This window comes from Pleurodeles waltl, chromosome 5 (assembly GCF_031143425.1).
Source record: "Pleurodeles waltl isolate 20211129_DDA chromosome 5, aPleWal1.hap1.20221129, whole genome shotgun sequence".
Classification (NCBI taxonomy): domain Eukaryota; kingdom Metazoa; phylum Chordata; class Amphibia; order Caudata; family Salamandridae; genus Pleurodeles; species Pleurodeles waltl.
This window is the reverse complement of record NC_090444.1, coordinates 1,759,551,505-1,759,578,836: the sequence shown is the minus strand read 5'-3', so window position 1 is coordinate 1,759,578,836 and position 27,332 is coordinate 1,759,551,505. Positions and strand designations below refer to the sequence as shown.

General features: G+C 45.8%; 1 protein-coding gene across 1 annotated transcript in view; it reads left to right on the top strand.

The window, feature by feature from the left end:
- MTMR9 (myotubularin related protein 9) overlaps positions 1 to 27,332 on the top strand; it is a 207,379-nt gene that overhangs the window by 119,734 nt on the left and 60,313 nt on the right. The window contains exons 5-6 of the mRNA XM_069236161.1: positions 18,073 to 18,290; positions 19,799 to 19,960. Coding sequence (XP_069092262.1) covers positions 18,073 to 18,290; positions 19,799 to 19,960 — 380 coding nt within the window. The remainder of the gene's footprint in view (positions 1 to 18,072; positions 18,291 to 19,798; positions 19,961 to 27,332) is intronic.

The following is a 27,332-nucleotide window of genomic DNA, read 5'->3' as shown; positions in this document are numbered from 1 at the left end:
GGCAGGCTCACAGTATACAGGAGGCAGGCTCACAGTATACAGGAGGCAGGCACACAGTATACAGGAGGCAGGCTCACAGTATACAGGAGGCAGGCTCTCAGTATACAGGAGGCAGGCTCACAGTACAGGAGGCAGGCACAGTGCAGCGGGCAGGCACACAGTGCAGTGGGCAGGCACACAGTACAGGAGGCAGGCACAGCAGACTGGCACACAGTACAGGAGGCTGGCATACAGTGCAGGAGGCAGGCACACAGTGCAGGGGGCAGGCACACAGTGCAGCGGGCAGGAACACAGTACACAGGAGGCAGGCTCACAGTGCAGCGGGCAGGCTCACAGTGCAGCGGGCAGGCACACAGTGCAGCGGGCAGGCACACAGTGCAGCGGGCAGGCACACAGTGCAGGAGGCAGGCACACAGTGCAGGAGGCAGGCACACAGTGCAGCGGGCAGGCTCACAGTGCAGCGGGCAGGCTCACAGTGCAGCGGGCAGGCTCACAGTGCAGCGGGCAGGCACACAGTGCAGCGGGCAGGCACACAGGAGGCAGGCACACAGTGCAGCGGGCAGGCACACAGTACACAGGAGGCAGGCACACAGTGCAGCGGGCAGGCACACAGTGCAGCGGGCAGGCACACAGTACACAGGAGGCAGGCACACAGTGCAGCGGGCAGGCACACAGTGCAGCGGGCAGGCACACAGTACACAGGAGGCAGGCACACAGTGCAGGAGGCAGGCACACAGTGCAGGAGGCAGGCACATAGTGCAGCGGGCAGGCTCACAGTGCAGGAGGCTGGCACACAGTGCAGCGGGCAGGCTCACAGTGCAGCGGGCAGGCTCACAGTGCAGCGGGCAGGCACACAGTGCAGGGGGCAGGCTCACAGTGCAGGAGGCAGGCACACAGTGCAGCGGGCAGGCACACAGTGCAGCGGGCAGGCTCACAGTGCAGGAGGCTGGCACACAGTGCAGCGGGCAGGCACACAGTGCAGCGGGCAGGCACACAGTGCAGCAGGCAGGCTCACAGTACAAGAGGCAGGCACACAGTGCAGGAGGCACGCACACAGTACAACAGGCAGGCACAGCAGGCAGGCACACAGTGCAGGAGGCAGGCTCACAGTATACAGCAGGCAGGCACACAGAATACAGGAGGCAGGCACACAGTATACAGGAGGCAGGCACACAGTATACAGGAGGCAGGCACACAGTATACAGGAGGCAGGCACACAGTATACAGGAGGCAGGCACACAGTGCAGCGGGCAGGCACACAGTGCAGGAGGCAGGCACACAGTATACAGGAGGCAGGCACACAGTATACAGGAGGCAGGCACACAGTATACAGGAGGCAGGCACACAGTATACAGGAGGCAGGCACACAGTGCAGGAGGCAGGCACACAGTACAGGAGGCAGGCACACAGTGCAACGGGCAGGCACACAGTATACAGGAGGCAGGCACACAGTGCAGGAGGCAGGCACACAGTACAGGAGGCAGGCACACAGTGCAGCGGGCAGGCACACAGTGCAGCGGGCAGGCACACAGTATACAGGAGGCAGGCACACAGTATACAGGAGGCAGGCTCACAGTATACAGGAGGCAGGCTCACAGTATACAGGAGGCAGGCACACAGTGCAGGAGGCAGGCACGCAGTACACAGGAGGCAGGCACACAGTGCAGGCACACAGAACACAGGAGGCAGGCACACAGTGCAGGCACACAGTGCAGCAGTCAGGAAACACTAGTCCGCTACAATAACACCGACTCAGCTGGAGTACAGGTTCAGTGTTTTGTCTTGTGGTGTTTTTTTCCTTAAGGTGCCTACACTTTTTCAGCATTCTTCATAGTCTCTCTGGCCCAACACAATTTCCTTAAATCAAAACAAATGTCAGTGAACACGCAATAATGTAACCCAGGGCTGATTTCTTTGACTTTTTTAAACAAACAATATTTTCTGGCGATTTAAACTTATTTCCTTCTGGAACAGGTGAAAAAGGCGTTGTCTGAATTATCTGTTCATTCTTCAAAACTCTTAAGGCATTTATATGTGCTAAGGTAGCCCCCGTGACGCTACGTGCGCGTCTGCAATGGAACTCAGTACGTGACATATTCTGTACAGATGAGGAGAAAAAATGAGAGATCGTGGATGGCTAATTAGTGGGGTGGGGTGGGGTGCCTGTACCCCAGATGCGGGTCAGAGACGAAACATCGCTAAAATAGCGCGTTTCATGTCAAACTGAGTTTCAACAAAGCTGACAACTCTACACACACAGGTCCCTCTGGAGGCCCCCCTTCTGCCGTCCGTGCTGCTCGTTTTCAAGCGAATCAAATGCGAAATTCAATTAACTGCAGATCGTTAGAGACAAGATTGTCGCCACTCCGTACTCCCTCCGACGTCAGAGGTTTTCCGTTCGTTTGCTCGGTGGCTTCGCACTGTCTGGTGGAGGAGATTCCACCATGGGTGTGTTAACTCTTTTCTCGGCGGAGATGGTTGGGGTTGGCGTTCTCTTGTAGCTAGTTGCACACACTGGTGTATATGTGGGGCGGCCTCCCAGCTTGTTGTGCCCTGCTGCACACACCCACCTCCTGCATGACTCGTGGTTCAGTTTCCCCTTGTGCTGTGCAGTTGGGTTGTTTTGCAGGTGACTTTTGAAACTGGTCTCCTGCCTGTTTTTGCTGATTTTCTCTTGGTGGGTGATGAGTTCTCAATCACTGCTGCTTCCTGCCTCGCGTCTTCCTTCAGTTCTTTCCTGGGGTCTCTTGTACAAGGAAGGGAGTTCACTGGCTGCTGTGTTGGGAATACTGGGGGTCAAGCACACTTTTTAAGAGGTCTCTGAGCTTCCCTTGGCCTGGAAGATTCTAGTTCACTCTGAAGCCCCCTCTGCGCGTGGATTCCCACTCCCACCGGTACACGGAGAGGAGAAAGTGTGTCCTTATCCAGGCTGTGGAGCCCGTGGACTGTTTAACAGCTCATATTGTAACGGAGCAGTTGTTATCACTTTATATAGCTTTCGTGGACAAAACCGCAGTTAAAATGATATTATGGTTAAATTGCAAAACTTTAACACCTCTGGAATTCGCCTTTTTTGGCCAGCTCTAACTCGCTCTCCCTGCTGTGCACTGCAAAGGACCTCACACAGCATCACTGATGACGTCACAGATGGCAGCGATATCAGTGACGTCAGACGGCATCGTCATATAATGACACGGACACCATCATACGGTCACACAGTCCCATAATTACTATCACTCAAAGGTTTGCTGTGAAGACTGAGAATTTAAGATCTTTGCTTAAGAAGAAGGGTTTATGTGGGATGGGTCATGCAAAAAAAAAAGAATTCTGTTTTTTTGTATCAGAAAAAATGCTGCGCCCCTCTGACCCGGCCAAAGAATCTCTGGTGACTGTGGATGCCAGTATGTGCGGTTTAGGTGGAATGTTTGCCCAAAGAACATGTGAATCTGAATATTTGATAGGTTTTGTGTCTAGAGCCTTGCGGTCAAGGGCGAAAGTTCTGTTACTGACAGATTTGTCGGCGTTCTGTTGAGCCTCAAGTTAAAAAGTTTTTTGTGGGGGAATACATTTGTATTGGTGAAAGACCATAAACTTCTGTTTTTTTGTCTTGGGTGATAATGTCATTAAAGATCACGCCCCAAGGATTGCAAGACTGAGTTCCAAGTTACTCCAGAACAACTTTGCTATTCAACTGTTCAGGATCATCCAAGTGAAGAGGGAGCGGACTGTTTTATTGCCGCCAAAAAGCATATCATTTTGGAGGTTTTACTGATGTTGAATGGTTTCAGGTATTAAAACCTCAAACGGTTTGTGATTTTGTTGTTAACCAATGGCCCAGAGACGGATCGTTTCCAGTTTTTTGATGTTGGTTGAATGATGGTGGGTTTGCGGCCCTATGAAGGCTGGTGATTAGGTGTGAGGACATACTTGTGTGATGGTGGTTGTATCAAAGTTTATGGTAGTGTGTTGACATAGTATAGTTACTGTGTAGATGTGTGAAGGTAGGGACGTAGTTGTACATGACTGTGGGTGTACCCACTTAAAATAACTACATTAAACTGAGTATCTCACCCCTCAAACTTTTTCCCACTAGTGGATCGCCCAAAAGGTCTGCAAATTCGTCAAATTGTCTCACTTTTAACGGTCCTGTTTCACCCCCTCGCCCCCGATGAATCTGAATGGAAATAAACATACCTAGAACAAGTTAAAAGGCCAGATTGCATGCTGATCTCTCAAACATCACCAAGGTTCTTTGAAAACCAAGGACTTTTATATTGTTCCCTGTAATCGCCCCCCCCCCCCACACACATCTGAATGAAACCTGGTATTCTTGCACTGGGATTAATATACTTACTTCCTAATTTCATGCAGATTCATCAAACCGCATCATAGGTATGAGTGAAGACCCTCATTTATCTTACACACCCCACTCTGCTTTTGCTAACTCTGCTCATATCTCAGCCTAGCAACAGAAGGATAAACGTGCTAAACGTTTGTAAGATTTTGTGAAGACTCGCCAAATGTCCACAATGTATTAGCAAATTCACACTTTTTTGACTCCTCCCTATCCCCCCATTTGTTTTAAACTTACCCCTCTTGATGGACCTGCATGAAACTGAAAAAACCAAGAGTAAACCAAGCGTAAGCCTCCGCGTAATATCATGGATCCATCTAAGTTATTAGCAAATCAAAAATGCCCACCCCCCATTTATCCCCCCCTTACTGAATCTGCATGAATCCTGAAATATCTGCACCAAGTGTTATTAACTAGCTGTCTGCCTCATATCATGCAGATTATTTAAAGAGCGCCAAAGTTATTAGTAAATAAAATGTTATTAGCGCCCCCATTTCACCTCTGTCCCCACTTGATGGGTTGCCAAAAACATGATTTATCAATATAACACTAATCCTTCTAAACCTATGAAACATTTTAAACCTATGCAACATTTTAAACCTATGCTAAATTTTAAACCTATGGTAGATTGTGTGCAAGTCTGTCAGGCAGTTAAAACGTTGTTAGCAAATGAACAACGTCCCCACCCCCTTTTTTCACTGATCCCCCACTTGATATATCTGAATGAATTCGAAATGCTAGGAGTAAACTAGACCTGCTAGATGTCTGCCAACTTTTATGTCTGTTTGTAAAGGATGCTAAAGGTATAAGTAAATGAATAAATGAATTTCCAACTTTCAAACTGCCAGCACTTTTTTTGTAACTAATTTCTTTAAAAGTTCTGAACGGAGCAACAAACCATAAAATAGTAGCGTCTTTTTCTTGTGTGAGTAAAGTACTACGTTCACGTCAAGCTTGGCGTAAATCCCTTCAGCGTTTGTTGTCGTAGCCGTGAGCAAACAAACGGGAGCTAAAATGGAAAACCTTTAAAAAAAAAAATTAAAAAAAAAAACACCACCCACCTTTAACTTTCCCCCCTTTCACAGTACTGCGCTAAAAATAGCATTTAGACCTTAACTGCATACGCTAAGCGTGTCTGTGGGTTTCCGACCGCATAATTTGGCCTCAGCGCGGGGGAAAGTCCACTGCAGCCGGGAGTTCATTCAAGTACAGACCGCGGGTGCCCCTGAGGTATCCACGGATCAGTTCCGACTCTCGCAGAAGCTGATTAAGTGGTGTTGCCCTCTGCTGAAGGTTTTAAGTGTGGTTAATACTGGCTGCAGAGGGCGTTAACCACTGTTGCAGTATAAGTATCTTTATTGTTGTTAGTTAATAAAAACCATAACAATATACGCGTTGTAGGCAAAATATAGAATCATATAAAATAAGTAAATTGTTAATAAAGGCCCAGACAAATGTGTCCATGGTTATAATTACAAGGCTAAAATGCGACGTGCGAGTTTATGACCAATTCTGTTTCTAAGAAGTTGAAATGACAGAATATTAAACAATGCACTATTCATTAAACTCACAAATATACTGCACCAAAGGAATATCAGTGCTATAAAATATGACAATACCATAACCAATTGATCAAACTGGACTACAAAATTAAGGGGCAAGCAGCTGCCATAATTTTATTCCCATAATATTCTAACAAACTACCCCAGAATGAATTTGTGCATATTTAAAATATTTGTCCTGCTGTAAAAGTGCCAGTGCATAAACTAAAAGTGCTTACACATATAATTATCTGACCAATACCGCAATAGACCTACGATGTACAGCATGAAATAACCTGTATAAATAGCTGCCCTAATCCTGTTGTTATATCAATACAGCATCTTAACCAGGCTAAAAAGAGTTGCTGCCCTACTATAAACCACTGTTTACCACTGTTAATTTCCCACAATGCACTTATGAGCCGAATGTAGAGAATGGTCATTAACAGCTGACTCTTTACACCAAGTGTACAACAGGACCAAAGAGATGCACTGTCACTGTCTGCTTTTTGTCCCTGTCGCTGGACGCAGAGTGCCAGCAAACTGAATCAATCAATCAGACTTTTTTAGAGTGCGCTACTCACCTGTAGGGTCTCATGGCGTTGTGGGGAATGTCCTCAGGGTTCAGTCGAAGAGCCAGGTCTTGAGGTCCTTCCTGAATTGAGGTAGCGATGGTGACTGTCTGAGGTGGAGTAGTAAAGTGTTCCAACATTTTGCCGCAAGGTAGGTTAACGATCTCCCTCCAGCCGAGGACTTCTTTATACGGGGTACGTGGTGAGCGACTGCTGGGAGGAGCTGAGAGTCCTGGCAGGGGAATTAAAGGTGATGCGGTGGTTGAGGTAGCTGGGTAACAGGTTGTGGAGGGCCCTGAAGGTTTGTACGAGGAGCTTGGAGTTGATCCTCTTCTCGACAGGGAGCCAGTGGAGAGCTCTCAGGTGTCCTGCGATGTGTTCTCGACGGGGGATGTTCAGGACGAGTCTGGCAGAGGCGTTCTAGATTTATTGTATTTTGCTCAGCTTCTTCATGGTGGTTTCAGCATAGAGGGTGTAGAGAGCATAGAGGACTGCGGAGGCTGTCTCCACAGACCCTTAGTGTTCATCCGCTGCTCATTTATTCAAGCTACTTTACTCTTCAACTTAAGTTACAGGAGTATCATACGAAAGGAGGCTTAAAGTGAACACCTTTCTGATGCTCCACATCTTTTCAGCTCATCCCTTACCTCTTACACTGAAACCTTTAACATCTAGAAAGCACATCCTGTGACGTGGAGCTCAAGCGGCCCAACGTTCCATGCTTACCACAACATGGCGGACGCGAGCACGCAGCACCTAGCGCACGACAGTGTAGCATGGTAACCTGAAAGTGTCAGTGGGAGAGACTGGTTTCAGTGGCCTGGGAAATTAATTGTTTGTCCCACTCAGGTTCATGGTTACCAGCCCGAATGTACGGCATTAAAAATTGGACTTAAGAATCTGTGTTAACGCAGAAACTTAGGTGACATTATCCGGATTGAAGACAGTAGGTTTCTGTTCTTTTTTTGTGTTTTTGAATCTTTACTGTGTAATGTAGATTTTTCTAGTAAATTTATGAAGGAAAGTCTTAATTTTATTAAAGACATGGAGGCGAGTTTTATGCTTTCTCTTTTCTTTATTTTTAAACAGCAGCTGCAGTCAAACTACAAAACCCATAAGGCAAACAGTAGCCAATGGGAAACGATTAGTAGTCCATGAAACACACCAATGGCCATCGAGCTGACCCAATAATACATATCTTGACTGAGAACAGCCCTCTTTTCTTGCGCAAGCTTAATAAGTAACGAATAAAGGAAAAATGGTACAACAAATACATATAGCCATTAGAACAGATAACATCTCCTGGAGAATCCCCAAGGGTCCAGCAACAGAGTCTGGAAGAGTCTGTGGTTGTGGGAATTGAGAATTCCAGGAAGAAGGACAGGACGGAATCCCAGCCGGTGGAGAAAAGAAGCGATCCTTAGGCAGAAGTCTGTTGAGTCGTTGAGGAAGCTGAAAGGGAGGGAATAAACAAAATCGTGAGAATTGTAGAGGTGGGATAATACTAGCCTCCGTGTCTTTAATAAAATTAAGACTTTCCTTCATAATATTACTAGGAAAATCTACATTTTATGACAAGACCGGAGGCTCCTATTATGCTGTTTTAAAGCGAATCGACAACATTTAATGGAGCATGGTGAATTGGTTTACAATAAAACACTTTAAAAACATTGTCATTAGACCAATCAGCCGATCTGAGAATGTCCTCAAGGCGAGAACCGTCCCAAAAGGCTTTAGAAGCCATAGCTCCTCTGGCTGAGTGGGCACCAAAAATGGAGGTATCAATACCAGCAAGGGACATAACCCAATGGACCCAATGGGCCAAAGTGGGAGAGGAAACAGGATTGAAAGGTTTTCTAAAGGATATAAGGAGTTGGGAAGAAGAGGAATTCCTCAAATCGGCTGTCTGGTGTTCATAGGCTTTCTAACACTGGCCCACACATAACTTGGGGTGATCAGGGAAGAAAGAGTAAAAAACTGATGAAAGGTTAGTTCTGTTACGTCTGTAAACATTAAAAAGAACACCTGTTGGAGTAAAGTGACGAGCTGTAATATCTAGCGCTCTAACATCGGATAAACGTTTAAAAGAAACGAGACATAGCAGCATGGTAAGTTTGGCGGACAATTGTTTTAATGAAAGCATTGAATTATCAGGCCAAGAAATAAAAAGATTTAATACCGTATTCACATCCCATAAAGAACTGTATTTGGGTTTAGGAGGATTAGAAAACTTTACTCCCTTTAACAGACGGCAGACCAATGGATGTTCTCCAAATGGTTTTCCATTGATGAAAGAATGGTTAGATGAAATCGCTGATCTGTACAAATTTATAGAACGAAAGGACTTACCTTTGCTATCTTCCGCCGCCAAAAAATTAACAATCAAAATTACATCTGTTGTAAAGGGATCAACGTGTTTTCCCACACACCGGCTATGCCAGAGCGATCAAGCTGATCTATAAGCCTTTTTTGTTCCTGGAGCCCCCAGGCCAGATCGAGGAAGTTTGAAGCTTCTGACAAAATAGGAAGGAAAGATTGGGGTTCCCTGATATTTTCCAGGCCGAAAGAGAGAGTAGGTTCTGAAGTATTAGACTGTGGGGAGGCCGAGGGAATTGGTCAAGAGATCTGGAAAGGAGGGAATTAAGACAGGAGCATCTATTGAAAGTTCCAAGAGGGTGGGAAACCATACCTAGGAATGCCAGAATGGAGCTATGAGAACTAATGTTGCCTGTTGACATCTGACTTGAGCCAGCAATCTGGAGATCATGAGGAACGGAGGGAAGGCATAGTTGAGGGAAGAAGACCAATCTTGAGAAAAAGCATTGAGGGCTAGCGCTAAAGGATCTGGGCACCAGCTGACGAATTGAGGGAGCTGTGTATTGTGACAAGATGCAAAAAGATCTATGTAAAAAGGACCCCACTTGTGCTGTAGAGTTTTTAATACTTCGGGATGGAGCTTCCAATCGCTGGAGTCTCGGAAATGGCAAGAATGCCGATCTGCTACGGAGTTGAGACTGCCCGGAAGGTATTCCGCTTGCACTGAGATCTTGTTTTGAAGACAAAACTCCCAAAACCCTTTCACCAATTCCGCTAAAGGCTTGGACTTTGTGCCTCTTAGGTGGTTGATGTAACGAACTCCCGAAATGTTGTCCATTTTGAGAAGAACCGACCAACAAACCCGGTCTCTTGCCAGGCTTTTGATTTCAAAGGAGCCGGCAAGCATCTCTAAACAGTTGATGTGCAACCTTGACTCCTCTAAAGACCATGTGCCTCCAGTTGAGATTGGACCACAACGGGCTCCCCAACCCAGCAGGCTTGCATCTGATTCTAACACAAGATCTGAGGCATCTAAATGGTTTATCCACCACTGGTGTTCCAAACGGGAATCTTGATCTAAAACGATGGTATCGGAATAGGCAAGACCTCTTTGGAGATGAAGAATTTTTAATCTCTGAAGAGCCCGATAATGTAGTGGCCCTGGAAAGATGGCTTCAATTGAAGATGAAAGGAGGCCTACAATCCTTGCCAGAGATCTGAGGGAAAGGAGAGAACTGCAAAGGATCAGAAGGATTTCTGATTTGATGGATTTTATTTTCGCTGACGGAAGAAGAAGGGTAGCAGAGACAGAATCTACTAAAAAAACTAGAAACTCGACTCTTTGAGCTTGGTCTAGAAAAGAGTTCTTGTAATTGATAACGAAACCTAGATCTGAAAGAAGGGTGCAAGTGAGCTGAACATGAGATAGAAGAGCCATGCAGTTCTGGTTCTTGATGAGAATGTCATCCAAGTAAATAATCAACCTGATTCCTCTGGCTCTGAGAAAAGCCACCACTGGTTTCATTAGCTTTGTAAAGCACCATGGGGCTGACGACAGACCGAAGGGTAGGGACGTGAAGTGGAAAGTTTGGTGGAGCCATTGAAATTGAATACATTTTCGAGAATCTGGATGCATGGGGACTGAGAGGTACGCATCCTGCAGATCGAGACGTACCATCCAGTCGCCCTGGAGCAAAGAATCTCTGAGATGGAGGATAGTTTCCATCTTGAAATGGCGAAATACAACAAATTGATTGAACTGTTTTAAATTGATAACAGGACGCATCTTTTTGTTTTTCTTTTGGACCAGAAAGACTGAGCTGAAGAAACCTGAGGGATCTAGGGAACAAAGGGCGATTGCTTGTTTGAGTAACAGCGATTGAATTTCCACGGACATCAATTCCGCCATTTGAGTGGAAAACTGAGGAGGATGTGGGAATGATTCTTGAAAAGGTTCTGAGTAGAGTTTGATAAGATAACCTTGAACGGTATTTAACACCCAAGGATCTGCTGTTAGATCTCGCCATTTTGGAAGGTTCAGAGCAATACGGTCCCCATAACAGGAGAACAAGATATTTGACTTACCGGGTTGAGAAGAGAATCTGGTGTTGGGATTGCCTCTGTTTCTGAACCCCCTGTTTCTTTGGGGGGTAAAATTGTGGCCTGTACTCCTGGTAATTGTTGTTGGCGTAGAATCCACGGGAACCTTGGTTGGAGTAGCCACGGCCGGCAAAGCGGTTCCTGCCTCTGCCGGCCCTGGAGAAAACCCGAGATGAGAACATTTTCCTCAAGGATTGCTGAGCTTTGTCTAAGGATGCGAAAGTAGCAACGTATTTGCTCAGCTCCTTTATAAATGAGTCACCAAAAAGAAGACCCTCCGCTTTGGTACCTGGATCTGAACCTGCAAGGTTGACTAACTTGGGGTCCAGTTGAAGCAGGAGACCTTTCCTCCGTTCATGAGTTATTGCCGCGTTGGCGTTACTGAGGAGACATAAAGCACACTGAGCCCACAGCGACAGTTCCATAGGATCAACTGTGGTGTGTTCCAAACGGGCAGATTCAGCTATGTCGAATATACAGGTCAAGGGACTGACAACATCCAAGAGTTTATCTTGGCAGTTAGACCAAGCTGTGTCCACACCCTTACAAGGGTCTTTCCCAAATTTTGTAAAGAACGTAATTAGAGGAGAGTCAATAGTGTGAGTAACAGTAATTTTAGAGGGTAAAGAGGGACATGGGTTTTCATACTTCAACTTTGCACGTACTTGCTTATCTAAGGGGGTACGTAACCTAGGGGTAACATAATCCCACACATGATCAGCAGGTAACCACTCAGAGTGTGGGTGCTGAATATCGCTGGGGTCAAACATTGGGATCCCCTCCGCATCCATTATTTTGCATGATCCAAGGAGCTCTTGGCTCTCACGTTTAGATTTCTTGGGAGGAGGAGGGGAGAAAACATCTCGGTTGTCCTTATCGGAATTATCCGAATACGACTGACGATCATGCAATTCATCATTTGTGTCAAGAATTTTTGTAATAATAATCGGGGAGGACACATGTTTAGATTTCTTAAGACATTTTTTAGAGGGTCTGGATAAGTTTAACCCCCCCTTTGATGGAGGCCTTTGAGGAGCCACGTCCTCTGTCCTGTGTGAGGAAACCTAACTTCCCAATAGCGTCGTTTTTAAATCTTTTGAAGTACTAGGACGCCTTCTGCTATCCCCCACAGATTGGGCCATCATGGTTTTAGAAACCATCTTAACTACAGAATTCTCTAAGTTTTTAGATAATTTGTCCCAAGAAGCTGAGACAGCTTGCTAAACTGAAAATTGAATAAAATAATTTAAATTGTCTTTAAGGACTTCCTCCTCCTCCTGGACAAGCTGAGAAAAAGGGGAGCTGTCCATGGTAGAAAAAATGCAGTATTTAATAATAAAAACAGAAAGGAAGGGGTTAACTTTCCTCACAGGACAGGCTAGGCCCCGCCTAGGGGCGTGTACCCACTGATTTGAGGAAAGTCTAGGCTCGTACGTATGAAAGAACACACTTGGCTGCCTGAGGGTAGAAGGATAGATGCGTAGAATGCCGGCTAAGCAGAACTACTTATACCAATGGCGGTAAGGCGGCCAGACGCTTAGACTTTTCCCCTCAACTGCCGGTGAAAAATGGCCGCCGCGCGCTGAGGGGAAAACGTTGAAAACATTTAGAACCAAGAAACGGGGAGCATGCGACGCGGAGTGCAAGGTTATAAATGCGGCTACAAGCCGACTTCAAAGAAAATATACGCGTGCGAGCAAAGCGCGTATTAGCAATGAAAATACATCATGCAGAGCACATATAAGACGTTAAGGAGCAGAAACAGATAATACTTATCTTGACTGCAAGCAGCTAGAAAAGAGGGCTGTTCTCACTCAAGATACGTATTATTGGGTCAGCTCGATGGCCATTGGTGTGTTTCATGGACTACTAGTCGTTTCCCATTGGCTACTGTTGTTTGCCTTATGGGTTTTGTAGTTTGACTGCAGCTGCTGTTTTAAAATAAAGAAAAGAGAAAGCATAATGGGAGCCTCCGGTCTTGTCATAAAATTCAGAGTGTGAGGTTACTGTGTCTGTGGGCGGGGCTGAGTGAGGAGGGCACAAGGATGCTTGAGATGAAGAGGGGTGCAGTAAAAGCCGTTTGCACAGGTGTTCAGTGCGGTGCATAGACGTGACGAGATGGACCCCTAAACTTTTTGCTTTTTGAAGATCTGATTAAGTTGAGTTTTTACAGCGCCCTTCTACTGGCACCTAAGCTCACTGAGTGAATATCTGTGCCAAGCAGCTACACCAGCAGCAAGGTTCAGAGCAGCTCTGTGTCAGTAATATTCCCCGAGGAATGATGTCCCAGGTGGCACTGAGTGAGAAGGCGGGGCAAGTGAACCGTGTAGTTGTTCCGGAAATTGTTCCCCTGAAAGAATTCGGAAATTTCGTTCCCTCCCTCCTTTCTGTACTCTTCTCCGATCCAGCCATCTGTCCGTCTTTTTCCATCCATTCTTCCTTCTCTCCGCCGTCCTATGTCTTTTCCTTCCTTTGTTTTCATCCACCATCTCTTGTATCTCGCCTCCATCCTCCTCCAGGGTCCATCCTTCTGTCCTTCCATCACCCTGTCTCAGTGCTTGAAATGGAAAAATTAAAGTGCAGGTACTCTGTGCCAGAGTACCTGCTTGTTTCCGAGAAGTGCCGGTACTCTCCAATTAAAAGTATTACGTTTTTTCCTGAGATGTGCCGGTACTCGCCCTCTCAAAATAAAAAAGTGCCGGTACTCAGTACCGGACGGTACCGGCCCATTTAAAGCACTGCGGCCTGTCTGTTCCCTCCATCCATTCTTCTTCTCTGTGGAACGCTGTGGCATGTGTTACTGTGCTGTGACACCCCCAAGTGCCCCCAAGCACCTCGCAACCAAATTGTCAGCTGCCGTGCCACCACCTGCCAGAAATGGCCCCTACATTAAGCAGCCATGTGCGGCGTATCCTTGCCTTTCTTATAGGCCCGGGGCTGGCCCAGCGTGGAGGCTGAATTGGTGTGTAATTAAACGCTAAACAAATCGTGTAATATTCTAGGTCTAGGTGGGGATTACTCGGGAAACATCTGTAATCGCTATCTTCACGGGAAAGGCAACAGTGCCATCTCCCGGAGAACATTGAAAATGACACCCGGCCGATCGTGAATATGCAGTTTCAGGAGAAAAAAAAATTGTATTAGACATCATGAGCGAATTGTATCGACAACGGCTTCACAAGCCAACCAAATGCACCACATTTGCATCCACGTCGCCGCGGAAATCACAGTTTGCAATGTATTTTCTGCACTCCAACACCCGTGTCCCCAATGTATAAAACAAATAACGATCTGTATCTCATATCTGCTAGTGAAGCCGCTTAAAAAGCTGACGTCTACTAGCACTGGTGTAGGGCAGTCCGGCGACCCCCTTGGAGTGTGGATAACGTGATCACAGCAACGTCACTCTCAAATAATGTCATCACTTGAAAGAGAGCATATTTCTTTTTACATCAGATACATTTCATTATCCAATCAAACACAATTAAATTGAACAAAAACAATCACGTGAAAAAATAACCAGAGGAGAGTAATTTTACCGTCCCAAAAATGCATTTATTCATATTCATTCAGAACCATAAATTTCGAATATAATGAGGCCTGGGCAATTAATGCCGTTCTTTTTTCAGCATTTAATGGCAGTGTAGGGGCAGGTATCCTACAACTCATTTTGCATACGTCTGTCTGGCCGTCATTGCCATAGTCACCATGATGAAAAAATAGCCTCCTTCGTTGCCCTAAACGATTTACAGAGGCCGGAGATGGGGACAACCCGTCTTAGTTAGTGGCTGTGCTAATGCATGTTAGTGGGCGATAAGATCCAGTTCATTGTATGGTTTTATAAGATCCGCGCTCCATGTTAGGACCATTGCGTATCCTACATCGCCCTGAAGACGGCCCGCCGCTTAGTAGACGTGTGCCTGGCCGAAACATTGACTTTAACTGAAATGACTGGGCTAATCTGAAGCCGAAACAATAGGATGAATGTACAAACCTGTTTTTCTTTCATTCAGTCGTTATTATTATGTCTGTGTTCTGTATTGATTGTTATTTTTTTGAATTTCTGACATTAAGCAGTCCTCCTTACCTTTGAGATTTCTTGTTGTAAATCACATGTTTAATATGAATACACGTATTTCTGTAATGTCCAGTTATTCTATGAATGGTTTTCATTCCGATCGTGTTTGCTCAGTTGTGTTTTTTTCTGATGCGATCATATGAGGCGAATCGTCATTTTACTTCCACAGGAGTCAGTTGCGTCATTCCACCGGGAGTAGCGGAGCCTGCGGCCTACGATGTCTGTTTTTAAATGACGGGGACATATTTGAACCAGACAGTTTTAAATTAGCAGTAGTTTGAGCAGAGCCTTATGATGGTGACCGCCACATTACCCTGCAAAGTGGATTTTCATTAGGGACTTGAAAAATCCGTGGTGTGACACAAGTAAGTCCCATCAACGAGGCTTTGAATTCCCCGGCAACGCGTCTTTGGAAATATTCAGCGCTCAGTTTAATTCCTTGTTGTAATCGACGCGCGCCCCTTTGTTGTAGCGTCGATTCATTCGTAATCGTGGTGCATCAGCAGAGCACAGGACCCGAGCAGTCTGGTCTAAAACCCGGTAAAGTGCCGTTTTGAAGTAAAGTTGGAAACGTGTCCCTTACATTGGCCAATCACCAATCCACAGCACTTCTGCTCCCTATCACTAGATACTTCTCTTTAGGTGCTTTGTATCCGATTTTTGCTCTCTCATTCACCTTAGTGTGTTTAGGTCGAGCATTCGAGGCCTCTTGTATATACTTTAGTGTATACTTCTATACTTCTTTGTGGGGTCTCTGCTTTTTCACTGGTTTGTTTGTGTCCTTAAAAAAATCCTTGCTTGCTAGTGGTCAATCCTTGCTCTTTGTCCCACCTTTTCCACTGTTGTACACTCCCCTGGAGCATGGCCCTAGTACTTGTACCCTTCCACTTGTGCCTATGAAGCATGTGCTTAGGGATTACTTTGTTCAAAGGCTAATAGCATTTGACCAGAGCGCTGGATGCTTCAGTGGCCCCAGTCTGTTTCTGTTAACAGGGCTCTAGTCTATTACTTACTTTTCATCTGCAGTGATGTGTGACTTTGTTTATTCCATTCATTACGCTCCCTCGCACATTTTCTGTTCTTGCATTACAAATGCTTGTTCCTTTTGTCTGTCTCTGCGAGCTCTCAGCAGCGCTTTGAACCGGCTGCTTATGTCAACTGTTTTACTTTTTATTTTCAGTTTGTGGCAAGAAAACGCTAATAGCTGAAACTCGAGCGAACACGAGACCTATTGCAGTTCAAATGCTTGTTTTAACTTGTCGGCATTATCTCCAGCTCGTGGGCGCTATCTAGGGCTTGTTGGCGTTATCTGCCTCTTGTTATCTGCGGCTCATGGGCGTTATCTACGGCTTGTGGGCGTTATCTGCTGCTTGTTATCTGATGCTCGTGGGCGTTATCTGCTGCTTGTTATCTACGGCTCGTGGGCGTAATCTACGGCTCGTGGGTGTTATCTGATGCTCGTGGGCGTTATCTGATGCTTGTTATCTGCTGCTTGTGGGCGTTATCTACTTATTGTTATCTGCTGCTTGTGGGCGTTATTTCCGGCTCGTGGGTGCTATCTACGGCTTGTGGGCGTTATCTCCTGCTCGTGGGCGTTATCTGCTGCTTGTTATCTTCTGCTCGTGGGTGTTATCTACGGCTTGTGGGCGTTATCTCCTGCTGGTTGGCCGTATCGCCTCCTTGTTTGCTTCCTGAAGCTCATCCCTGCTTCTGAAATAGACCACCAGATCCATAGAATCCTGGTCTTGTGGTTCACCCTTTGTGAAAGCTTTTCCAAACCCTTTGTCATAGTGCTTAAGGTCTAACAACCCCATAGACTTGTGTATTTTTCTGACAGCTCAGTCACACAAAACTAGTGCTTTTCATGGCTGAATTTCTTCGCCACTTATACCCCTAACGACAAAGGACGTTGGCAGTGGTAGCTCAGTTGGTGAGGTACTACAGGGACTTGACTCAGGATAATGTCAAAATACCGATGTTTCGGTCAAGTACTGTTAGTCAGAGGTGATATTTGTGGACAAGCGTGTGCATGAATGTGGTCATAAACGTCCTAAGACATTGGATCAGAGGAGAGAGCTTCCAGAGGAACTCATTACGAACAGCAGCCTTCAGTTACCGGTAAAATATGGAGGCATTCGAAAAAAGTAGGGTCAATGCACAAGATAACATGCTTGTACCACCCCCACGTTAACGGTTTGGTGGAACTGATAAACAGAGTCATTAAGGAGTATTTGACATTGTCCTCTGTTAATGGATTGAGTTGGCAGAAAGTGTTTTGGGAGCCGTGGTATTGCCAGATGGCTCCCTGTTCCAGATATGATCTAGCCCTAACAATCAGAAGACCTGGATTCAATGGGAGCCCTAACCCTAACAGTCAAGTGACTAGAGCCATTGGGAGCCTTTTCTGAACAGTCTGGTGACCTAGAAACGATTTGAGCCCTAACCCTGGTGATTAAGTAACTTGACCACAGAGGGAGTTCTGGGAGGGCTACTGCTCGAACACATTTGGACCCCCAATACACATGGTTACCAAGTGGTGCCCTGTTGCTGGGGAGCCCTACTTGTCTTGGAAGGGGTGGAGAGAAAAGGGGGTGAATTGATTCAAAACTTTACATTTTCTTGTTTCTTCTTTTCTTTATTCTTTCCTCCTACTCTAATTTCTTCCACTTTTCTTTAGGTTCCTTAAGCTGTATGTGGAATATTTGCCCGATTTTCATTGTTATCAGAGGCGAAATTAATGCCATGTTATCACTGTTCTAAAGTATTGTTTTTGTTTTAATCTTTAAAAGTATAGTTTGCATTATCAAAACAAAGATGCTTGCACTTAAAATAAATGTATAACCTATTCAGTTACAAATACTGATAACTAAGTACTGTGTCTGTTGTGTTCCAGTGCAGCGACTGTGTTTTGGCTCTGACAAAGGTGCCCCGTAGGACCATATTAATTTATGAAACATGTATGTCAGGAAAAAAAGTTTTCCAATATCTATAATATCCATTCAATGCCTTTAATATCCATTGGAGTACGAGGTAGATGGTTTTCTCTGCGGTCCACCTCGCTGTTCTTGTTACCTGTCTAACCACTAAGTGAGTTGTTGTCCTTCCTTGTAGGTGATGATGCGGAGCAGTCAGCCGCTAACCGGCACCAATGGGAGACGGTGTAAGGAAGACGAAAAGCTGATTAATGCTACTCTGCGGGCGGGGAAGCGGGGATACATCATTGACACCAGATCTTTAAACGTGGCCCAGCAGGCCAGGGCCAAGGGCGGCGGCTTTGAGCAGGAGGCAAGCTATCCACAGTGGCGGCGAATTCACAAGTCCATTGAGAGGTAGGAAAGTAAGATCAAAAAAGCCCTGTGTTTAGATGAGACCCACGCATGGTGCATTTCTTAGTGTTTGTGTTGTTGACCCAAAAGGTAAGTTTTATAGAAGTATAAGCTTCACAAAACCATAGGCAATCAGCTGAATTACTGAGAATTTCTTGTGTTTGTGGATGGATGCTAGGATAGTGATTGCTCACTGGATATCCGTCGTCCGTATCTGCCATGTTTGTGCCAGCTCGTGCTTGGCAGCTCCTAAGGTTTGAAGTAGAGATGGTATTGGTGCTTTAGGCAGGGTCACGCGCATGTCACAAGGTAGCACGCAGTTTTCTTTAGCTGCTCAGATGATAGATATTTTTATGCACTATTAAATGGCCTAACTCAGTACTGTGATTCTTCTGATCTGCTTTGCTGTCATTCGCTGCAGTAGAAGAAGCCCAGTGCACCTCAGTGTTGGGTTAGTGTTACGATGGAGAAGCCTCTTTTAAGGAAGCAAAGTTTCATCTGAGAGATTCATAATTTTCCCCCGTTAACTTGTTGGTTTCGCCATTTTCTGTGAGTTTGGCCCCGTGCTTGCTGGGATGTAGGACTGCTTGGCTTTTGGCAGCGTGCGATTAAGCTTCCCACCTCTAGGACATTCATACCACGGAGGTGTTTCTGATCTGTCCAAGAGTGGTGGTGCTTGTGCTTCAGTGGATAAGGACGGCAAATGATGCTCTACAGTTTAGTCTTTGCCAGATACGCACCAGGGTGTAGTCGTGTGAATACCTGACCTTACATTACCGGTGCTTTAGTGTTGCCTCTGTACCTGGCGGTGTGGCCATCCAGTCAATCCATACAATAAATATGCATTTTGTTAGACATCTTAAAGGGTTGGTTGAACTACATATCTGAGTAATTCCATTTTTGTTTTATTATACTCGAGCAGCATGTGGAGAAACTTAGTTACTGTCTGAGGGTCTATCTGCAGAGCGTTATTACCTGTGCATGGTGCTCCCACGCTATATCTGATATTTAAAAAACTAAAAGTAGAAGTGATGACGAAGGCCTTTCAGTACCACGTGTTTCTTCGGTAATGTGGTCACCTGAAATGACCAGCACCCATCTCAGTTTAGTGTGTCCTTGTGGCTCACTTTAAAGCATGAGGCGGTGTTTACTGTCCTGTGGTCTCTGTTGAGTTAAGTATGCAAATTCATTAATGTGGGTAGCTTTTTGAACACTGGGTTCTCGGTTCTTTGTAGCTTAAGCAAGTACTTGCTCTTGTATTCTCTTATTTTTTGGTTAGCATAACTCTACATTTTTCAGAGCTCCATTGCTCTTTTGCTAGACAAGCACCCATACATCATCCACATTCAGCTATTCTTTCACATCTCACGTTGAAAGGACCTCAGTTAATGAGACTGTTGGTTTACCCAACTCTGCTTTTCAGATTGATGAAAGAGGCACTCAGGATGCCCTGGAGTGTTGATAGTCAGCTGCATGTGCTATGAACTCACAGATGTTTGCTCTTTATTAAGGTCCAACATCCTTCAGGAGAGCCTCATTAAGTTGGTGGAAGCATGTAACGATCAATCACACAACATGGACCGCTGGCTCAGTAAACTGGAAGCCTCCAACTGGTTAACTCAGATCAAGGAAATCCTGACCGCAGCGTGTCTGGCCGCACAGTGCGTGGACAGGTAAGGCATATCCAAGTTGGTCAGGTCAGTGGGTTTTTTAAAATATCTATATTGATTTTGTAGTGCAACCATCAATATGCTAACATTTTTCATGTCAGTTTACAAATGTGTTCACGTTGACACGTGTTTCATGTATGCTCCATTTTGGTGCACCTAAATGTGCTAAACATTATCCTCAACAGATATTGAGCGTATCAAAAACATTTTCCGTAACCTGCGGATGGTATACTTGGCTCAACTAGTCAATATCTCAGATAATTTCATTGGACGATGCATACTGCCCTTAGTGTTATGTCAGGCCCCAGGACTCACATTAGAGCTTTCACAATTTGCAGTTCTACAGGAGTAATCAAATTTCATGTCTTTATTGCTCTAGGAAGCCTGTGAATTACCTCAATTTCTCATCCCATAGTTCAACTAATGACTGTCAGTCTCCCTGGCCCTTCTCCCCCCTCCGAAGCACAATGCTTTATAATTAGGCCAATTTGTTCTTCTTCATTAGTCCACCTAATATGGGCTGCATTTCACAGCTATTACTCTCTTACTTAACAAATAGGCAAAGTCTAGGAAATGATTGCTTGTTTTTTAGAGTCTATCCCAGTGAATAAGCCCCAGGAGATATACCTCATGGGTGTGTAATTTTGCTCTGGCCATTGTGCCTTCCAAGTATGCCTTGATCTTTTCTCAACATTCTGTGCTAGGGGACAGTTCCACACCAGTTGGAAAAAATAAGCATGTTAGGGAATCTCACCGGGGACGTGTCATGAACTCTATTTCTATTAAGTTATTTAATTTCATTGGAGTTAGATATGTTTGATGTTAAAATAAACCTGGTATGTTTGATGGCATGTGTGGCTGTAAGTACACATGCTCTGCATACTCCTGCCATCTAGTGTTGGGTCCGGAGTGGCGCAAGTTGTTTTTCTTCCAAGAAGTGTTTTGAGTCCGGGGATTGAATGACTCCTCCTCTCAATGATAGGGTGCACGGGCATCAACTCCTTTGTTAGATTGTTTTCTCTTCACTGTCAGGTTCAGACATGTGTATTCGCTCTGTCTTCGTCTCTCTCCGGTCTGAAATCTTTCTTCTTTCTTACCCTCTTTCGACTGTATTGTTTTCTGATCGCGCTTCGCCCATCCTAACGTTCGCTTTGAATCGTCGGTCTGGGCACCGACCGCACGCCCTTTGGGGTGTCTATGCCTGACTCTGGCCTAGCTTCCACGCAGCACCGACTAACATGCGGACCTGACGGACGGGCTCCATTCAGTTTCTGCCCTAAGTGCCATGCACAATTTCCACACAAACCAACATCTGGTGTGTAATCTCTGCCTCTCTCCCTATCACCAAGAGGCTACCTGTGACACATGCAAATCGTTCCGATCGAAGAAGACGCTTATGGACCAAAGTGCACGCCAATTGGAAATGGTGCACAGGACTCTAGAATTCTTTGGGGAGGAACACGCACAGGTGGAGCCCCAGCAGGAGGTTCTTTCCATCCAGGACTCTTCTGACTCCAACGTTCAGTCTGACACCCAGAGCCATGAGATTACCTTGGTGCAACTCATGAGTAAAGTGGCCCCTACTGCCCACGCCAAGACCCTCAAAAGGCCCATGCTCGAGGACGCCAGTCCGCCACTGCCACCAGGCCATGGTCTGAATCAGAAGGATACTTGGGCTGCCCTGCCTTCGGGCTGGACACTGAAAACAACTGTCAAGACCAAGCCATTGTCTTAGGCTTCGACCTCCTTTCCATTGGACTGAGAGATTGTCTCCGTCTCGATTTGAGCTTTGGCTCCGCGCCGTACAACTTCAGCCGCCACTTCAAAGCCAAGCAAGTCGAACCAACCAAAATTTTTGGTGCTGAAACACCCGGAACCCAAATCATCAGAACAGAATGACTCAAGCCAGTCTTCTGTTACTCCTTCTCCAGTGGAGCCTATATTAGTGTGTATGGGCGCTCGTCAGCGCCGACTTCAAATCCAGGAGGGTACAGGGCGTATCATTGCATCTCTGCCTGTACTTTTGAAAAGAAAGCTTTCCTTCCAGGAAGCTTTGGACACTCCTCCATCTCAGAAGAAGACGACAAAGGACAAGGCCTCTAGTCCACCACGAAGGCCTTATCCACCACCTCTTCCTCCACCTCATCCTCCTCCACCTTCTCCAACTCCTCCACCTCTCTCTACTCATTTTCCTGCCTTTCCTATTCTAGGAGATTATACTCATCAGGGCTCCCCTTTATCACCTGGGGGGAGGGAGGGCAGCGGTAGCGGCACAAGGAGCTGCATTTCATAACGTAGAGCTGCATAGGGACCCTATCGAACAAGACTTCCTTTTCGATACCCACACCTCCACACATAGGGATATTCAGTTTCTACCTACGCTCCCTGGTATGCTTCATCACGCTGACGAAGTGTTTAAGGAGCCCGCCCGCCCGCTCTAGTGTTATCACGCCTAGAGTGGGTAAAAAGTACAAATCTGCTCCTTCTGATGCAATATATATTAGGTCTCAGGTCCCTCTTGACTCAGTTGTTGCTAACCCTGCACAAAAACGTGCCAACAGCCAGGCTACTGGGGACTCTCCTCCTCCTGAGAAAGACAGCAAGAAATTTGATGCTGTGGGTAAAAGGGTTGCCGCACAGGCAGCCAATCATTGGTGTATCGCCAATTCACAAGCACTATTGGCCAGATACGACTGGGCTCACTGGGATGAAATGGAGGAGCTCCTCCAGTTCTTATCAGATGAGTATCGAAAAAGAGGACAACAAATAGTTGCAGAAGGGCAAACCATTTCAAATAACTCAATTCGCTGTGCCCTAGATAGCTTCTGAAACAGCTGCATGCAGCATTAACAGTAGTGTCTTACTCCGAAGGCACGTTTAGCTGCGCTGTTCAGGTTTCAAGCATGATGTTCAGCAAGTAGTTCTTAATATGCCCTTCGATAAGAAGCTTCTTTTTGGGCCTCAAGTGTATTCTGCCCTTGAGAAGCTCAAAAAAGACACAGACACAGCAAAAGCTATGGGTGCCCTTCAGTCCCACACACAGAGAGGTACTTTTCGTTGCCCGAGTTTTAGAGGCTCTTTGAAAACCACTTCATCTGAAACATCAACATCTCATTCCAGACACCCTCAAACCACCAATCCCAGGGGCTTCTACAGCGGCTCCTATAGAGGTAACAATAAGGGATGAGGTAAGAGCTCCGCCTCCCACAGCTCTTCCTCCACTGCAAAGCAGTGACTACCTCCATCTGCCTCCCGAACATTCAGCACCTATCGGGTGAAGGCTTCAACAGTTTCTCTCACAATGGGTCAACATCGTTACAAGCCAATGGGTTCTTTTCATTATCCAACATGGTTATTGTGTGGAGCTCATCACATCTCCTTCTGAAATGCCCCCTCACACTCGCAGGCTATCACAGGGACATCTGACTGTTCTCCAAATAAGAGGTCCAATACCTTCTTCTCAAAGGGGCATTAGAGCCAGTTCCACCTCAACACCAAGGGACAGGAATATACTCCCTTTACTTCCTAATTCCCAAAAAGGATGGCTCTCTCAGGCAGATTCTCGACCTCTGACCATTAAACAACTACATCCTGTCAGAACACTTTCACATGGTTACCCTGTAGGATGTTATTCCACTTCTACAGCATGGACACTTCATGACAGCTCTAGATCTAAAGGACAGCTGCTTCCATATTCCCATCCACCCTGCACACGGAAAATACCTAAGGTTTGTCATTGCAGCCAAACATTACCAGTTTGAGGTCCTGCCTTTCGAGGTCACCACCGCTCTCAGGGTCTTCACAAAGTATTTAGCAGTAGTTGCCATGCACCTCAGAAGACAGAACATCCACGTCTTTCCCTATTTAGATGACTGGCTCATAAAAGCCAGTACCTTACGACAGTGCCAACATTGTACCCAGTTGACACCGGATGTCCTTCACACGTTGGGTTTCACTCTGAACTTCTCCAAGTCCCACCATCAGCCTCGTCAGGTACAGCCTTATCAGGGGCTATACTAAATGCAGAGTTTGGGTTGTCATTCCCTAACCCGGCCCGTATCCACAGTTTCCAGTCTCTTCACCCTCATTGTCCGGAGAGTGATACACAGTCAGGACCAATATGAGACTGTTAGGGATGATGGCGTCTTGTATGGCATCCCCTACAGCAGTGTCTCTCTTGTCATTGGTCTCATTCACAGGGTTACTTGGAGGATCTAATGTTGTTAGACTGCAATACTCACTGCTCTCTGCAATTGTGGAGCACCACCAACCTGTTGAAGGGGCCTTTTTTGTACCCTGTGCTTCAGGATATTCTAACCACAGACGCATCTCTAACTGGTCGGGGCACTCACCTTCACGACCTTACAGTACAGGGCCTCAGATCCTAGTCACCAATCCCTACACATCAGTTACCTAGAGCTACTGGCAGTCTTTCTAGCCCTCAAAGCCTTCCTTCATCACCTATCTCACAAGTTGTCTTGGTCAGAACAGACAACATGACAGTGTATTATCTGCAGAAGCAGGGAGGGACAAGGACATCTGAACTGTCACAACTCTCTCCAACAATATGAAAATGGGCCATTCACCACCACATTCACCTGGTGGCGGAGTATCTCCCAGGGACGGACAACAACTTTGCAGACCTGCTCAGCAGGATACAGCAATAAGTTCACAAATGGGAACTCCACCCAAAAGTCCTTCAACCGTACTTTGCAAGGTGAGGAACTTCTCACATAGATGTTTTCTCCACAGCAGAAAACACAAATTTCCCAAGCTTTGCCTCCAAGTTCACACCCCCTCTATCCAAGGGCAATGCTGTATGGATGAATTAGTCAGGGATATTTGTTTACGCTTTCCCATCCCTCCCTCACCCTCTCATTCCATTTCTGGTTCGGAGGATCAGGCAGACATCCCTCACCATGATCCCTGAGGCTCCCACTTGGGTGCGCCAGCCATGGTTCACCACGCTCCTAGACCAATCACTAGTTCCCCATGAGAAGCTCCCCAGCAGGCTGAACCTTCTCACTCAAAATCAAGGACAAATCAGACATCCACACCCCATGTCACTCAACCTTGAGATATGGCTCCTGAGGTCATAGACTTTGGTTACCTAAGACTGCCTTTGGAATACATAGACATTCTCAGGGAAGCTCGTAGACTCATAACTAGAGCCTGTTATGCTGCAAAATGGAAACGTTTTGTTTGCTACTGCCAACCCAAACAGATTGACTCCATGAAAGCTACTGTTAAAGAGATTGTTATTTGCTTCACTTATAGAAAGCAAATCTAGCATACACCTCCATTCACCTACATCCTGCAGCTATAGCTGCATATGTAGAAACAACTTAGGTCTTTATGAAAATCCCAGTCATTAAGGCTTTCATGGAAGGCCTCAAACAAGTTATTCTACCTAGGGTTACCCTGTATCCTCCTGGAACCTTACCATTCTGTTCCCAAACTCACGGGTCCACCTTTTGAACCACTCCATTTGTATCCTCTTAAATACCTTTCGTGGGAGGTAACTTTCGTAGTTGCTATCACATCACTCAGGCATGTCAGTGAGCTCCAGGCATTAACCTTGAAAGAGCCTTTCTTCCAGATTCATAGGGATAAGGTAGTCCTTAGTACTAACCCTATGTTCCTGCGTAAAGTGGTTTCACAATTTCACATAAACCATTCAATTGAACTACCCGTTTTCTTTCCGCAGTCTGACTCTGTTGCAGAAGGAGCTCTCCACACTCTAGATGTTAAAAGAGGTCTCTTGTTCTACATTTTGACAGAGAGTTTAGGAAAACAAAATAGCTCTTTGTTTCTTTTTCACTACCTCACAAAGGCAGTCCAGTGTCCAAAACTGGCATCGCTAGATGGATAGTTAAATGTATACAGACTTGTTATGCTATAGCTACGAGCACATTCTACTAGGAAAAAAGGTGCTACTGTAGCCTTTCTTGGAAATATCCCTATAGCTGACATTTGTTAAGCAGCTACACGGTCTACACCACACACATTCACAAACAGTACTGTGTGGATGTGTTAGCACATCAGCAAGCCAATGAAGGTCAGGCTGTGCTACGAACACTTTTCTAGTCAACTGCACCTCCTACAGGCTAGCCACTGCTTTTATGGAGGGACTGCTTTACAGTCTGTGCAGAGCATGTGCACCTACAGTCACATATGCCATTTAACGGAAAATGTTACTTACCCAGTAAGCATCTGTTTGTGGCATGTAGTGCTGTAGATTCACATGCGTCCTCCCCAGACGCCTGTGGCCGTTGCAGTTATACTATAGTTGTACATATTTGTACATCTGTAGTTACATTTGCATGAACATCTCTTTTTCTATACTTTTCTTTTCTTACACTCCTTTCTCACCCGCCTGCAGAAAAACAATCTAACAAAGGAGTTAATGCCCATGCACACTATCACAGAGAGGAGGAGCCACTTATCATGACACAAAAAATGTATTTGAAGAAAAACACCTTGCACCGCTCCGGACCCATCACTAGATGGCAGGAGTATGCAGAGCAGGTGAATCTACAGCACTACATGCCACAAACAGATTAATGGGTAAGTAACAATTTCCTTTTGATCCTTGTCTTCCTAAATATTTCAGGTGTGTATCATAGGTCACTGCTTCATTCTCTGCCTTAAAGTTTTCTACCCAGTTTAGTCTCCTAATTAGTCCTGGGTATGACTGTGCTTACTTTCATCATTGAGAGCAGGGTTCTATAGAACCATATTGCTGTTATGATGAACAGTAGTTGTAGATGGTCATGCGTGGGGGGGTTCCTACGTTTGGGTCATAGTTGTCAATTTATTCATTAGGGATCCTGGGCTTACAAATTGCACACATGAGAGTGAGAAGCACACAAGTGACAGCAACACAGGGAGCAGAGAAGAAGCACATGAGGGCTACAGCACGGGGCACAAGGGGGAACTGTGTATGAGCAGGATATATGGAGCAGAAGAGTAAACTGCTCCACTCACATAACAGCTTTGTGCGCTTGGCCACATTCCCTAGTACAAAACATTGAATTGAAGACTGCTTTAAAAAAAACACATATATTTGATAGAGACATCTAGTTGCAGATTCTTTGTCTTAGAATTTCCTCCAGGCGTCAGTCTGTATCTGGAAAACATTTTTGAGCAGTATCCTTGCTCACCATTAGGTGGCATTGATCGCCTCCGCATTTGTCGTCCCCACCAGAGATGACATCGTAGGTCCTATATAGGCTCAGCCTGCCGTGTTCTTTTCTTTCTGCACCAGCCAGTGCTGATTAGAAGAGCTACCCCTTAGTCACTTTTTGACTGGTCTTTTACAGCTTTTTGTCAAAGTTTTTTTTTAGTATCTTTACTCCTAATGAGTTGAGGGATG